The 14,862-nt window shown below is 41.5% G+C and overlaps 1 protein-coding gene across 9 annotated transcripts in view; it reads left to right on the plus strand.

The window, feature by feature from the left end:
• The window catches only part of CRACD (capping protein inhibiting regulator of actin dynamics), a 132,241-nt gene that overhangs the window by 79,241 nt on the left and 38,138 nt on the right, over positions 1-14,862 (plus strand). For 6 of the 9 annotated variants that reach the window (XM_032108282.1, XM_032108284.1, XM_032108283.1 and 3 more), the window contains one exon: positions 13,072-13,149. The exons of the other annotated variants lie outside the window; for them this stretch is intronic. In XM_032108282.1, coding sequence (XP_031964173.1) covers positions 13,072-13,149 — 78 coding nt within the window. The remainder of the gene's footprint in view (positions 1-13,071; positions 13,150-14,862) is intronic. 9 annotated transcript variants of the gene reach the window in all.

A 14,862-nucleotide genomic window follows, 5' to 3' on the forward strand; every position in this document is an offset into this window, starting at 1 on the left:
GTCTGATGGCATGGTCCAGGAGGGCAGGGCAGGGAGACACAGCTGTTCACAGTGAGGTCAGGTCCTCAACACTTACAGGCTATGGCACAGAGCCCACTCCAGCAGAGGAGACCAAAGTCCTGGTTTGGAAAGGCTGCCTTGGAGGCTGTGCCCTTGCCCATCAACACCTTGAGGGGCTTACATCTTGTTTTTCCCTGCTGTGGATCTTTGAACAAAACCTATTTTCATTAAAAGGAACAAAGCAAAGTAAGCCCCCTTCCTCCTTCAGTTTGGGCTAATTTGGGTAGAGGCCAAGTAATGCTGGTGATATCTCTGCATGTATTCCCCAGGACAGAGGTCTTCAGAGCTGCTAGTTGGGATCCTGCTGTGCCATAAGCACTGTGTTTCCAACATGGCTGCAAAGGGTGATGTCTTTCAGAGTTCGTTTCCTGGGGGCTCTGAGGACTTTTCCAAGGGCAGTTTTGTGGCAGAGAGCTTAAGTAAAAATTTGCTGTTACAAGGAAGCAACACAGAATGCTAAACCTTCTGATCCTTCCTGGGACCTTGCAGATATTTTAACAGCCCTCCTTTCTTCTTTCTTTCTTGGTCCTGACTAATTTCAAATCCTTTGGTTAAGGGGCTTTTGGCCTCCTTTACAATGATGTGCAGTGCATGTGGTGTCCATGCAGCAGAGGACTGCCTTAAGTGCTGCCAGGCTGAAACACTGGCCAGCTGTCAAGGCGTGCAGCTGGCTCTCAGTTGCATGGATGTACACATCCCCAGGGCACCTTGAAGAGGAGCAGATACAGGTAGGTAGCCTGTTTAAGCTTCTATCCCTTCCACTTTGTTCTGAATGTTTTATTTGAAGAAAACTGGTGAAAACACTTCCCTCTGCTTTTAGAAGAACTCAGTAAAAATATTAGAGTGTTTGTAAAAGCCATTCAAGTAGCTGTTTACTACAAAGTAGTGGGGGCTGTAGCTGGGTGGGGGTGGGTCTCTTCTCCCGGGCAACCAGTGACGGAACAAGAGGACACAGTCTTAAGCTGCACCAGGGGAGGTTTAAGCTGGACATTAGGAAGAAGTTCTTCACAGAAGGATTGATTGGGCACTGGAATGGGCTGCCCAGGGAGATGGTGGAATCACCATCCCTGTAGGTGTTAAGGAAAAGACTGAATGTGTCACTTAGTTCCACGGTCTAGTTGATAAGGTGGTGTTAGGTCATAGGCTGGACTTGATGATCTCAAAGCTTCTTTCCAACCTAAATGGTTCTTGCTGCTCTCTTATTTTCTCTTGTTTGATTAAGTGGCTGTCCAGATACTATCTGGATTGCCTTACCATTAGTGAAGCTTTAGGACACAATGTGGGTGATGCCCTTACAGGAATCTGTTTACCAAACCCAAGTACAGATATTTTAACAATTTTTGTCACATGTTTGACTGTGATTTCCAAAGTGGCACCTTACAAGTAAGTAGCAGCTGCCCTCCTGTTAATGAATATTGATATATATATATATAACACCAGGTATGCATTCTTCCAGAAGTTTTTTTTTCCAGATTCATCAGTGATCTGCAGTATGTAAGTACATGGTAAGTTTCATGTATATGTGAATGTCTGCACTCATTTTAATTCAGCATTTGTTGGAACATCAGTAAACCAGTGATTTCTCAGGTGATGCAGCAGATTAGTTGTCATTAGCTAATTTTCAGTTTACAGTCTGAAACACTTAAACCTGTCTGTGCGAGTTCATCAGCCAGAGAGCAGATATGTGTAGTATTAACTGTGACTAAACCAGAACAAATTGCATTTGTTCAGAGTAATGTCTTCTGCAAACACATTATGCACAACCCATATCCTGTGATATGTGTCATCTTTCTACATCAGGTAGAGACATACCTGATAAATAAAGCCCAGCTAAAACCCAGAATATTTGGAGAGTGTCCTATTTTGTTCTGATGTGGTGTGGTTGTTCATTTTATGGTTTGTCTTCAAACAATCTACAGTGTATGAGTAGGAAAAATAAAAGGAGGGAATGTGTTTTTTCTTGCAGTTGAGACATATCCTCTGGTGGAAAAATCCTGGGGGAGATGATATTCTGCATTGGCATTGCAATGTATTCCTGCCCCACAACTTGCATTTTTCTTTCTTACATATAATATGTAGGACTTAGTCTTAAAAATTCAAGAAGAGGGGTGAAGGGGTGGGAGAAGCCTGAGCTTAACTTGTACACTGTGTAAAGTTACCCTTGTGTCATTGACAGTGCTGTCATTTCATACATCTAAATTAAATGGTTCTTTCCTCTGACTGTCCTGGGTGGGTGTTACTGCACATATGGCTTTTGGGCTTTAGCTCTGCTCTTTAAAAGAATGATCAAGATTAGCACAGTCATTTAGTGCATCAGGATTTTTCTGAAAATGCAGTAGAAAACTTGGTACGAGGATGTGGGGATCTAACAGGGGGCCAGCACAGAGCACTGTGTTGACTGTTCTCTCCACCTAGGACTTTTAGATATAAGTGTTACTTTTCCTCTTCTCTACACCCACAGGACAAAGCAACAGCTATGGTTGTTTCCATACTCATATTTGACAAATCTTTCAGAAACGTTCATGTGAGCGAGGTTTCAAGAAGTAGAACTTGGATTTACTTTGAGATGCTTTGCATTATCTCAGTGTCAAAACATGTCACAGAGCATCTCTTGAGGATAGTTGGTCACATAATGGAAACTGATTATATTTATATACTTTTCTTTCATCTTGTTTATTATATTTGTACTGTTAGAATTCTTTCCAAAGTTGCATGTGCTACTGTAACCCTAGGTGATTCTTTACAGAGATGGAAAAACACTGATTCAGCTACTGAGTGCTTGTAGCCTAGTAAGTTAAGAACAGATACAAAGCAAGTAAAAAGGGTTAAAACTCAGTAAGTGTTCACCACTCTCCTCTGACCCCTTTCCCAAATCTGCTCTCTGATATTTTTTACAGTGAGTGCTCTTGGACGTTGAGTTTTACAAGCAGAGCAGGGGTATCATGTGGAAGGGTGTTTATGCAGGGTGTTAAGAAGTGTGTGATGTCAGAGAAGCAGTTAAGGAAGGGAGATAAACACAGTTTGGTCAACATGGGCTTCCTCTGTCTCTCATTGTGATCTTCCCTTAACTGGACAGTCAGGGTACCCAGTCCTGTGCCAAGCTGCTTGCAGGGATCCAAAATTTGCTTCAGCAGCTAGGAAACAAGAATTCAGAGCTGCTGAAATGGACCCCAGCTTCCATCCATGCTAGACAGACAGACCCTGGCACTAGTCAGACCCGGGACAGGATTTCTGTTCCTTGGTCTTGCCATTGGACTAGAGCAGCTGGAGGGTACCTGATCTGCCAGAAGACACCCTGTGCAAGTGACATTTTCTGGAATGATGTTGCATCATGAGGCATAGCACTTGGCTGGTCCCTGGGGCTGTCACAGCTGCTGCAGCCCCTCAGAGTATGACAGACACAACCTCCACTCCCAGTCTCTTTCCAAGGCTTACAAACTGCATACTTGAATAGTTTTCACTCAAGGGCCCATCTTGATGTCATATCCTGCAATCTACAATGCATTAAATTCCCTTGGCTGTAGTTATATTCAACCATTCTCTCTAGCACATGGGATATTGTGATTTGCCTGGCCACCTGAGTCCCCTCCATTCTTTGTTCTGGCACATAGTAAATGGTAAATAAACTCCAACGTGGGTATGTGATGTTGGAGAGAAAGCACTGTCTCCTTTCTCAATGAAGTTTAATCATGTCCACCTTGTGTGGCTAAATTTGATGTATTTCACCAGTACACTGACGATAATGCTTTGTATTCTCAGCACAGTGAGAAGATGTGTGATTAGTGTGATCAGTCACATCCTGGCCTGGCAAATCCTCGCCTGGAACTGAAACAGCGTGAAAATAGGAAATAGTTGTTTTCTCTTTGCCCTCGCTACCTAAAAGCAAGATGCTTTGTTAGGAAATACCTGGTTGCCTTAGTTCAGGAATAGAGAGATTTGTGCTTTTGTGCAAAGGCCATTTTGGATTTGAATTATTTTAGATTTTTTTAAATGTTTAGGTTTATAAATGCTTGAATATCATCTCTTTAGGGCTACTTCTCTTCTGCTCTTTAATTTTGCTTCTTCGTGACTAATTGACTTTATTCTGGCCTCATAAAATAGAACAGATAGAGGAAGATTTCATTTAACATCACAGTAGTAGATTGAATTTTTTTCTATTTTGATGTTACAGAATTTATAAAGAACCCTTTCTTGATATTTCTATTTGGAGTAGAAATCTTGGCTGACATTTGAAATAACACTGCTTCTACTTATTAGTGTTATATGTTAATATACTCAGTGTTAGCCAAATAACTGTGATGGCAAAATACATCTGAGTATTCTATGAAATGAATATTGTAAGTTTTGCAAATATCAGAAGAAAACTATTCAAGACTTTTTATCTCTTAGATATTTATAGGTAGGTCTAAACTGTAAAATTTCGTCAGATTTCGCTGAGTTTTCCAGTCAGTAAGTGCTTCAAGTGATGTCTCATTCCTTCAGTTTTAATTCTGGAAAACAAAGGCAAACCAATCACCTCAGTTCTTCAGTTGCCTCCAAATGGTAAATATGAAACTGAAAATATATGAACATATGAATATATGTATTGTTTAGGGGAGTGTGTTCTGACTTCTTTTTTTTGCTTAATAAATAACAATGGGGAAAGACCTTATTATTCTGTATATTTTGTTACATTGATGACAAGATGAGGAATTGAGTCAATTCTAAGCTCCTTTTCTAAAGCAGATCTAGTACTTGAGAAAATTGCCAGAACTTCAACATGAAGATTTACAGTCCTCTTCCTATCACAAAAATGTCTCACGCGCATCTTTTGTCTGTGCTTGGCCTGTGTGGGGAAGACAACCCAGGCTGAGGGCTCTGGTGTGGATGTGGGAAAGCAGCTACATGTTCCTGGTCCTGTTTTTGATCTGCTCTTTCCGTGGAAAAGTTGTTTGAGATTTGCCTTTTTGCCTCAGCCCGTTGCCTGCTCACTGTATGGGAACAGGCGATGGATAAGGAGCAACTAGGTTAGGTGTGTACAGTGCTAGTATAATTAGTGATTCATAGTGGTGATCAGTTTATCTCCATGGTCTGTTTAACTGTGCAAAATCTTGTGTCTGAAATTGCTGTGGTTAAGTGTTGGTTAAGTGCTGGCTCAGGTGGAGCTTTCCTTTTGATAGCATTCCAGGCAATACTAAGGCACCAATTTCTTCCTTCAGCCGATAGTGGTCTATATTACAAAAGCTGGCAGTTTTGGAAAAAAATTGGAAATGGCCATCTAACCCTGGTGCTCAAAAGGGTGATCCAGTGCAGACTGGAATAACAGCAGGAGAGGTGGAAGTGCAGCATGGTGCTGTTCTCTGTGCAGTGCCAAGTGTGGCTGTGATGCTGGAGATGCAAGAGGGACACGAGGAGTTGCAGGCTACATGTGAGTAGCTGACTATCCTCTCCTGCTAACATGCCCAGGAGGCAAATCTTGTCCCTGAACAACATGGAGAACATCTCAGTGTAGTGCCTGCTCTTCCTGAGGAGCATGATAATCTGTGCCTGTGCATGCAATGAAAGCTGCTCAGACAATGAAAATCCAGATGTTTGCTAAATAATCAATTTCCCAGACTCAAGACAAATGCCCCAAATCTTATTCTGCCCACAACTGATGTCACTATCAGAGGATTTGTTTGTCAGAAGGAGCAAGTGAGCTTGTCAGGGTGCTTGGGAAAGGGAAGCGTGCAGCAGGAAGGCACGGGGGGAGTAGTGAGGAGGTAAAGGTGTCCTCCTGCCACAGCTTTGCACAGCTCCAGGAGCAGTGGTGGCTCCATGTGGGAGCACAGCGCTTCCAGGCTTTGGAGAGGAACACAGAGCAGGTTCTCCAGCCCCTGTGCGGCTGACTAAAGTTCTTCCCTATAATATTTTGGGGATATGTCAGCATGAGGAATGAGTGCCATGATTCCTTCTGACTACCTTGCCCAACAGAAGAGGGAAGTTGAGGTTTGGCTTTCTCCAGAAGTAAAGAGACCCCAAACACTTAACAAAAAGGAATTCTTCCCAGCTCCCTGCTCCTCTTCACTGTTGTTTTTGCCATTCAAGCATTGACTTTGATCTTTGCTTTTTACCAAAGCCTGCTGGAGAATTTGTGATTGCTATGGTTTGTGCACCTCTTTTCTTAAGATATAGTTTATTTTCTGTATTTTGCTACCCAGCTGGAATCCACAACAGCATGATTTAATTCTGTGAAATCAGCACAAGTGTTTTAGTTCTTTTAGACACATTCAGCCTGAGGTCAGATTTAGCTTGCCTTTCGGGTTGCTCAAATAAGAGGGTCTTGTGATTCACTGCAAAAATTAGAGATGGTCCTGACAATTTAATTCCCTAAATCTGGGGAGGGGAGGTGGATTTACTGCCTTCTGTTCAGCTTTAGCCTTATAAAATTTATTGAAGAACTTATTAAATTAATATGTCTGCTGGAGTAGTTAATAATTTGCTTAGAATAAGACCCCTTTTACTTCTGTGTGTTCTATATCACTTTATAATTCTCAGAACTTTAAAAGACAACACACAGGCATAAAGTAATTGTTGGGGTTTCCCCTTCTCCTAATCTCCCTCCCCCTCCACTCAGAGTTACATGTAGAACTACGATGGGACTTTTTAAAATGTATTTTGTCTTCATCATGGAGCTGCTCTAATTCTAAAGGTATATTGATAATTTCAAGAAAACCTGCTAACATCTCTTATGACTTGGGACTAGGTAAATTCATAAAACGAAAATTCAACTCTCTTCATTTAATCTGACCTATCTAAAATATTCTAACAGTTCATCTGAATTGCAAATTTAAAATTAATATATGTTTGTCATTACAAAATACGTTAAACTAAAACTGTGCAAAAATGAAAAAAATCACTCATAATATATATGTCTGTACTGGTCTCAGTTTTTGTTAAGCATTAAAAGCAGAATTAATGCATTTGGTTTTGCACCATGGCATGAAATTTTTATCCAATAATACTGCCTTTATGTGACACTGAAGAGACTCAGTAATGTATAAGATTGTTGTTTCCCTTAAAAAAAAAAAAAAGGAAAAAATTGTACCTGCTTTTTTACAGCCTTGATTTATTAGTCAGTTGGCTCTCCAGCCCCTTGCTCGGGTAGTAACCCCTGCAACTCCCCGAAGCCCTTTCCATAGGAAGACATCTAACTTTTGCAGCAGTACCACTGTGCTGCCTTATAATTATCTTATGATCAGCTGGAGTGGTCACACCTGTCTTCTCATCCATTTCTAGCTGATCTGGGACATCTCAGCAATAGGCTTTAAAGGAATGAGTAGGTACATAATACTTCAGCTCATTTCTGTTATCCCAGTCCTCCAGCCATCCAGACTTTCTGGCATAGCACTCTGACTGTCCTCTGAGGCTGGGATACTTCTTGACTGTTTCGTATCAGTAGAACTCAGCAGCATGCTGGCAGCACTTCTGCCTTGTCACTGAAGAGGTTTGGTCTATGAGTTTCATGCTCTCTTCATTAAAATTAACACTTTTAATGGTAAGGCAGTAGTTTCTGTGAGGATGAAATGCTCCTTCTCTCACCAGTGAAAAACTGGAAGTGGTATGGATCTAAAAACGTACACCAGTGTAATATAGGACTTATTCTAGAGCTGGAGGGGTGTGAAGAACTGTTCATGTAACACAACCCCTTGCAAGAATGATCTTAGAAATTGCGATTTGAGTGTAGGATCCTGGTCTGTCAGCAGCCTGTGCCAGCCTTGAGGAGGTCTAAATGACCTCTGGCAGCTGGGGAGGGGCAGTGGGAGCTGTTTGTCCAGTACACATGGTCCTTGGACTTTGGACTGCTCTGCCATGGGGCCTCAGGGAAATAGTTTTGCCTTGGGGAGGTTTATCTTTTCACATGCACTGTGGCCAAGACTTCAGGTTTTAAATGCTTTCAATCAGGAATTTTCCCATGGAAGAAATTAACCTGCTGAGGGACTCCCATGTTTTACAATTTTTTTCTCTGAGAAGGAAATAATGGTTTGAACATCTCCTTATTGCATTGACATCAAGTGTTTAATGCAGCTCTGGAAACCTCAGATAAAACCCAGCACACCAAAAGGGTCTCCCATCATTAATAGCTTGAGTTAATAAGTCTTGCCCTAGCAAAACAAAGCTTTCTCCCTTCTGTTACATAATATTTTGTTGGTGAATCAGAAGCCGTTGCGGTCTCTTTCTTTCTAAAAGTCTCACATGCATCACCCAGAGCTATAATAAGCAGGTTTTATCTTATCGGGTATGTTCTGCAATGCAGCCCAGCACCTCGATAACATATATTGCATTTACTTAACCCTTTCTCAAATGTGCTCATATGTATGAACTCCACCACTCATTCTTACTGTCCCCAGGATGTGCATCCCAGTTCTTTTTACACCTCCTGGCTACTCCCTGTGTAGCCTATAACTGGGGCTTTCCCATGGAAGAAGGAAACTCCTTCACTGCAGTAGGGTTTGCTCCTGAAGTTTATACTGATTTTCTCATACTTCCCACTGGGAGTCTCTGCTATCCCCAGATGACCTCACACATTCCTGAAGTGACCAAACTGCTCCAAGTTTGGTTGTGTTTTTTGGAGGGCAGTGTCTTCTCTGTCCCAAAGGTGCTGCCCAGCGATAGCAGTGGGATGGATTAAGAAGCCAGAATGTCGGTATTAAAACAAAGGATTGGGTGAATGAGGCTTTCTGACCTCTAGGACCACTCATTGTGATGCTTGATGAAAATAGATGGCACAGAAATACAAAGACTGGCTGGGAAGACTATAATTAAAAGATGGGGAAAAGAAGGAAACAGGAGCTCAGAAATGAAGGAAAGTGAGACTTTTGCCATAGTAAATAAGACTGAAGAAGTGGATATTTACATAGCTCTAGTTCTTCTGCTTAATGTTATCTAAACATTTTTAAAATTTTCTTTACTCCTCCTCTCCATTCATATTTCTTTGTTGCTTGTAAAGACCACTGTGCCAAACCCCATGCAGTGGAGGTTAAGTCCTTTTGCCTTCAAGAGAGTATTTCCTTGTCATATCAAGAGAAGTGTTGAAACAGCTCTTTCCTTGCTCTGGATGATAAAGCATATTATATGGTGTTTGAACATTAATAGACTCTATTATGATGATTAATTCATGTCTCCTAACAGCTGACTGTCTCAGCTACATATGGTTTCTGTGGAAGATACAGTCTTTGGGAGGAAGAAAAATCACAAAATGGGCTGTTGTTTGTGGAAATGTTTTTGCTTCTGCAGGTGGCAAGGGAAAATAGATGTTTCTGGAAAGTAAGATTCCTTCTTGCTGTGTTATGGATACTTTAGGTAGTATTACTAGTTTATATCAGGTAATCCAAGAATACCTCATCCTCTCTGGGACAAGGTTTGCAAGAAATAGTATCTCTTGTAGGATTACTTGATACTCTTGGAAAAACAGGCAAGCAATGGCCCACTATGTTTCCTTTGCTGTGCCTGGGTGGTTCATTAGACCATTATGGCTACACCAATTTGACACCTTCGATACCTCTCAATCTTGTTTTCATTTAATGTTTCTTAGGTATTGATGTTATGTCAGCTGATGCTATCTCTGTCAGCATGGGACTATTGCATACTGTCAGCTTTATGGCTGTTATATGCTATCACTAAATGCCTCACAGAGTTGAACCCTGGAAATGTAATTTCTGGGAAGTTACATTATTGAATCTGAGCATCAGTCTTTTTTTCCATGCCAATCTTTATTCCCTGTGTATTCTCTTAAGTGTTTCCTTGGATTCTTTGGTGTTTGTGCCTGCTTTGTATATCTGGACTGTGTCCATCTATCAACTCCAGCTACCTATGGAAGAGAAGGCAATGGATTGAGGGCAGGTCATGAAAGCAGATAATGTCCAAAAACCAATTTTCCCTGTGAAATCAGATGAGCCACTACAGGTATGGGAGCTCACACCCATTTTAAAACATGGGAATATGGTTAAGCAGAGCTAAGTCCACTCTTTTCTCCTTGCTCCCAAACAATTTATTTCCCTTTCCTGGAGGAGTGGAAACATCTCTCCAGGGACTGCTGAAAATTTATCAGCAAAAACGAGCATCTCTGGGGAGCCACAGAAATGGATGTACTGAGATGTGGAGTGGGTGGGAAAGCTGGAAGAAACTGCCAATCCCAGTTTGCCCAGAGAAGCTCTATGCCCTGTTAGAACAGACTGAGCAAGGGGGAAGGAGGGCGGCTTTTTTGGTGGGGACCTGCAACGCAAAGAAATTTGTGCAGATGCACAGCCAACCCAGGGCTCAACAGGGCAGTGCTTATTGTAGTGGATACATCCTGAGTTATTTTAAAAAGAGCATCAATAAGCATACCATTAGCTTGAAATCAAGGTGGGTTTTAAAACAGTGATACTGGCAATGCATATCATATCAGCCTTTTTCTGTTGTAGAGATGCAATTATGTCAGTCAACTTACCCTCTTACCAACATCTTGTAGTCCCCTTTTCCACCTCGGCTGCTGTACTGTGCCTGCAGCCCAACAACCCACTTGTCCTCTCTCTGCCACGCAGTTCCTAATGCTACATCCGTATGGATTTTCAGTCCCTAAAGTCATTAGCAAAATGTCTATTCAATTTAATAATTCATATTCTCATTAATCTAGCTTATTACACAATATTTTACACATTAAATTCACTAACAAAGAACACCTTATTTTGAAGACAGCTCCTGTGCAATATCTCATACTATGAGAAGTGTCATAGACAGGTAGTGATTTCATATAATGAGCAAAAAAATTCTGTGAAATCTTTGGAAATTCCATTTCAAAACTGATGCTTGAAAAATCTTGGTCACAGTAACTTAAAATTCGTATCAACACTATGAATCCTGCTTCTATTTATTTTTCTCCTCAACGATCATCTTTCTACTCACCAGCTGATGCATATGCTTGGGCAGCTCTGCTCAGAGAGGACTTGCCCTTCAGGTTTCCTCACCCACACTGCTGTGAGTGCCCCCAGCACTGCAGCAAATAGGAAAAGCTGCAAGGACCCAACACCTTGTTAAATATTTAGGTGTCTCTTCTATGATTATATGCGTCTTTCTGTTTCTCATGTTAAGTTTGCTTTGCTTGAAAATTGTTTTTCAGATATTTCTAGAGTCATTGGCATCTCCTCTGTCCCATCCAGTGGCCTCACCCCTGCCTGTTGACTGGGATACACTGCTCACTCTCTTTCCACTAATTTAAATCTCTTCCTTCCGTAACATGGTAGTTAAGTCTTTGTTTGGCCCGTGCTTGTGTTGAGGATTCTGTGCCATTTTTGAAAGGTGTCACAGCCTAGGAATCCCAAAGGAATTGGGTAATATTTGAGCAGTTTAACTGCAAGCTATCTTACAGGGAATTTTCAGCTGGCGTGTCGATAAGACTTTGCCAGCTGGAGTCCAAAGGCTGCGCCTGATTTACTGGCAATAAAGCCCATTGCACCCACCTTCTTCTTTCTTGGAGAGCACAAAAGAGAGACTGCGAGAGGAGAAGCTGCTCCCCTCTGTCATCGGGAGCAGAGGCACCATGTGCTGCCTACACGATGCCAATGCTCTCTGCTTTAACTGGTTCTGTGTTAGGCACTGCATGTCTTTGTGCAGATGACAAATTATATGACAGGTTAAAGATTATTCTCATCTGCTCTGCTACTCTTCTGGTAGCTGAGAAGGGAGCGCCGACCATATGTGCTGTGTTATCCTAGCTAGTGTATCCAACCTTGTTTATCTGTCGCCTTCACACCTTATGTTATTCTGTGATTCAAAACTGATTTACTGTTAACTGTTTACAGTGATTTGAACAAGATGCACTTGTCACACAGACAGGAAAAAAGGTTTAATTGCTTATTTCCCCTGGTCTGCTGGGGCTGGATCGGTAGGATTCCATTAAAGTGATTAAGGAGAGAAGAAAATGGCACATGTAAGCTGACTTGTTTCCTGGTTCTCCCAGCAATTGTCCTTGTTGCAAGTTGACACCATTGAATGTCCCAACTCTCCTCCTTTCCTATCCCATTTTTTTTCTCTCAGCAGTAGAGATGGCCAGAAGGGATGAGTTGTGTTTGAGAATTATAGACTCAAAAGGCTTTTGTGCAGAGAATTGTCTGCTGCATTGCTGATGTTTGGAATACTTTTTGTACTTGTTTTACTGTTACAGGAAGCATTTTACCCTGTAATATCATCCCACATCTTCCTCCATAACATCTTGTGAAAAATTTACATAAACAGACTTTGTTTTAGCGGTCAGGCATTCCCTCCTTAGGAACCTGGCAGGATGGGGAACAGCATGTGCTGCCTGTGCAGGGCAGGGTGTTCTTTCACTTTGGAATGAGTCACAAAGCCTGATTTAAAGAATTCATGCTTAGTAATGTGACAACTGTGATGATGGGTGTGGAGCAAAGAAACAGCTAAGGGACATGTTAAATCATGTGGAGGAAAGCAGATCTTGGCTGCAGATAAGTGTGTTGGTTTTCACCCATTTTGATGAAATGAAAGCTATGTTGACCTGTTACGTTTGTTCAGCACTAGATTCATAGTTGGTGAATCAGTACAGTAGATTTAGAGTCAATGAGGCAATTCACAGTTGTATCTGAAGATCTCCAAAAGAGAAGAGGACAAGAGTAATGTGGATGAATGACACAGTGAGAACCTTTTTTAAAAAAGGTTGTAGTATTATTGATTTATGCAGTAAATTACATTAACCAGCAAAATTGGTGTCATGCAGCTTTCCCTTTCGAAGAAAGCTGAGGAAGCAGGCAAGGTGGGAACTGTGGACAAATAGCTCTTTCACCCAGTCTTGTGTCTGATACCGATGCTTTCTGTCCTGTATGCTCTAGCATATGATTTATGCAGTCAGTTTCTGAAGTGCGTAAAGCGTCAGAGCGCTGTGTCCAAGAGCAATAATTTCTCTCTTTCTCTGCATGATCGCCTGCCTGTCTGTTAGTGGTTTCATATAAGGATATATTCTATTATATATAAATACGTTCTATATATATATATCTAAAGTCAGAATTGAGCAGCAAGCAATTGGTCTGGCTGGAGATGCGAGTTGGTCAGCTTATGGAAAGCAGAGCTGGGAGACAGGTAATCTTCCATATCCCATTTTTTTCTACACTGGTAAAACTGCTGTTCCAGTTGTTGTTTTTCTCATCTGCTTATTGTGAGTCAGTGATTCTGGACTGGAAAATTCTGATACTGGGCCTGAATTTGAGGTTCATAATTCAGCTATTTATCCTTGTGCTGCTACTCGGATGCCCTGTTGTTTTAATGATGTCGCACAAATGCTGTGTATCTTGACTGCCTAAGGAGAAGAATTACATTTGTGTGAGGTTCTTATGGATCTATAAAGGAAGTGCAGATTTACTGTCTCTTGTGTCTTTGACTTTGTAATTTCAATGTAGATTTTCTACTTCATCCATCATCAGAAACAGATAGATTAACTGTGTGTAAGTTTGAGTGCTGGGTTCAACTCAGGCTCTCTGGCACTATGCTAGTTTGGAAGCCACTAACCACCAGAAGCAGACAGATCAAAATATGGTTGGGCACATTTTCTCCCTCTGAAAACCCTGCAGCTATTCCTCCAGTGACTACTAAGGGGCGTTACCCAGATGTGGCTTTACCCTGCTGAGGTATAGCAGAGTAGGGTGTAAAACCTAAGGTGGAATTAAAGAATGCTATTGCACTACAGAAGATTTTCCAGGTTTCCTGGTCAAATGTTCATACAGGTGCCTGCATGTACTTTGCAACCAAACTGGCTCTTTCTGCTGAGTCCCAGTCCACAGAAGAGTAGAGCACGCTGAGGCAGTGTGTGCACACAGCCTGTGAGAAAAGCATGTAGAGGAATGTAATTAGCTCATGAAAATATTTGTCACCAGTATAACATGATGCTTCTCAAACTAGATTATGATAGGAGGCTAAATGCTGGGGTTTTATAAAAAGCAAACAAAAACCCAACTAGCTTGTTTTAAGTAGATTTAATGCAAAATTAAGGTAAAACCTAAGAGGAATAAAGTGCTTTAACAGTAATTATGTTTTATGTATACTCTGATTCATCCCAGCCCTGAGAAATTAACCTTTTCTTGACAGTGGTCAACATGAAGGTCATGGTACTTCTTTTTAATAGATGGGGAAATAGTAGTTTGAAGCTGCCTTTATTTTTTCCAGTCTTTGATGGAAAAAAAGGTTACTTTTTTTCCTGGTTAACATTTTTATTTCCTGTTCCTGTCTTCATGTATGTTTTGTGGTTTTGCTGTGCGTTTTTTGGTGTAGCTTTGAAAATTTCAGTGTCTCAAGGAGGAAATGCTTGGTCAGATTCTGTCCTCAGTTACCTGGGGGAAAAAAGGCAGGGAAATGTATCGACTTTGCTGATATAAAGCTGGATGTTTATTGAAGTAACGCAGTAGCAAACCAACAAAAATTGATCCTGTTCTCTTTGTTCACTTGTAAATTGACTTGTCTAGTTATGAGGCCATGTAACTAAAACACAGCTGTCTGTATTCAGCTGCTTTCAATTAAAAGCAGAGGACCCAGCACCTTCCAAAGTGGGGTGACCAAAGCAGTGTTTGCGTTTTGGTAAAATGGTCAAAACTGTGGTATAAAACCTAAAAACACTGCAGTGTTACGCTCCGGCTTTGCAAAAGAATCTTTTCTGTTCATCCAAATGTTTGGCTGCACTGGCACCTCCATGCAGATCCTTAAGCCCAAGGGCAGAGGTTTGAATGCTCTTGCCTTTGCTGTGTCAATGTGACGCGTCCACAGCAAGTTGCAGCCCGGCATTTCCACCGCGAGCTCCGGGCT

This window comes from Corvus moneduloides, chromosome 5 (assembly GCF_009650955.1).
Source record: "Corvus moneduloides isolate bCorMon1 chromosome 5, bCorMon1.pri, whole genome shotgun sequence".
Lineage (NCBI taxonomy): Eukaryota > Metazoa > Chordata > Aves > Passeriformes > Corvidae > Corvus > Corvus moneduloides.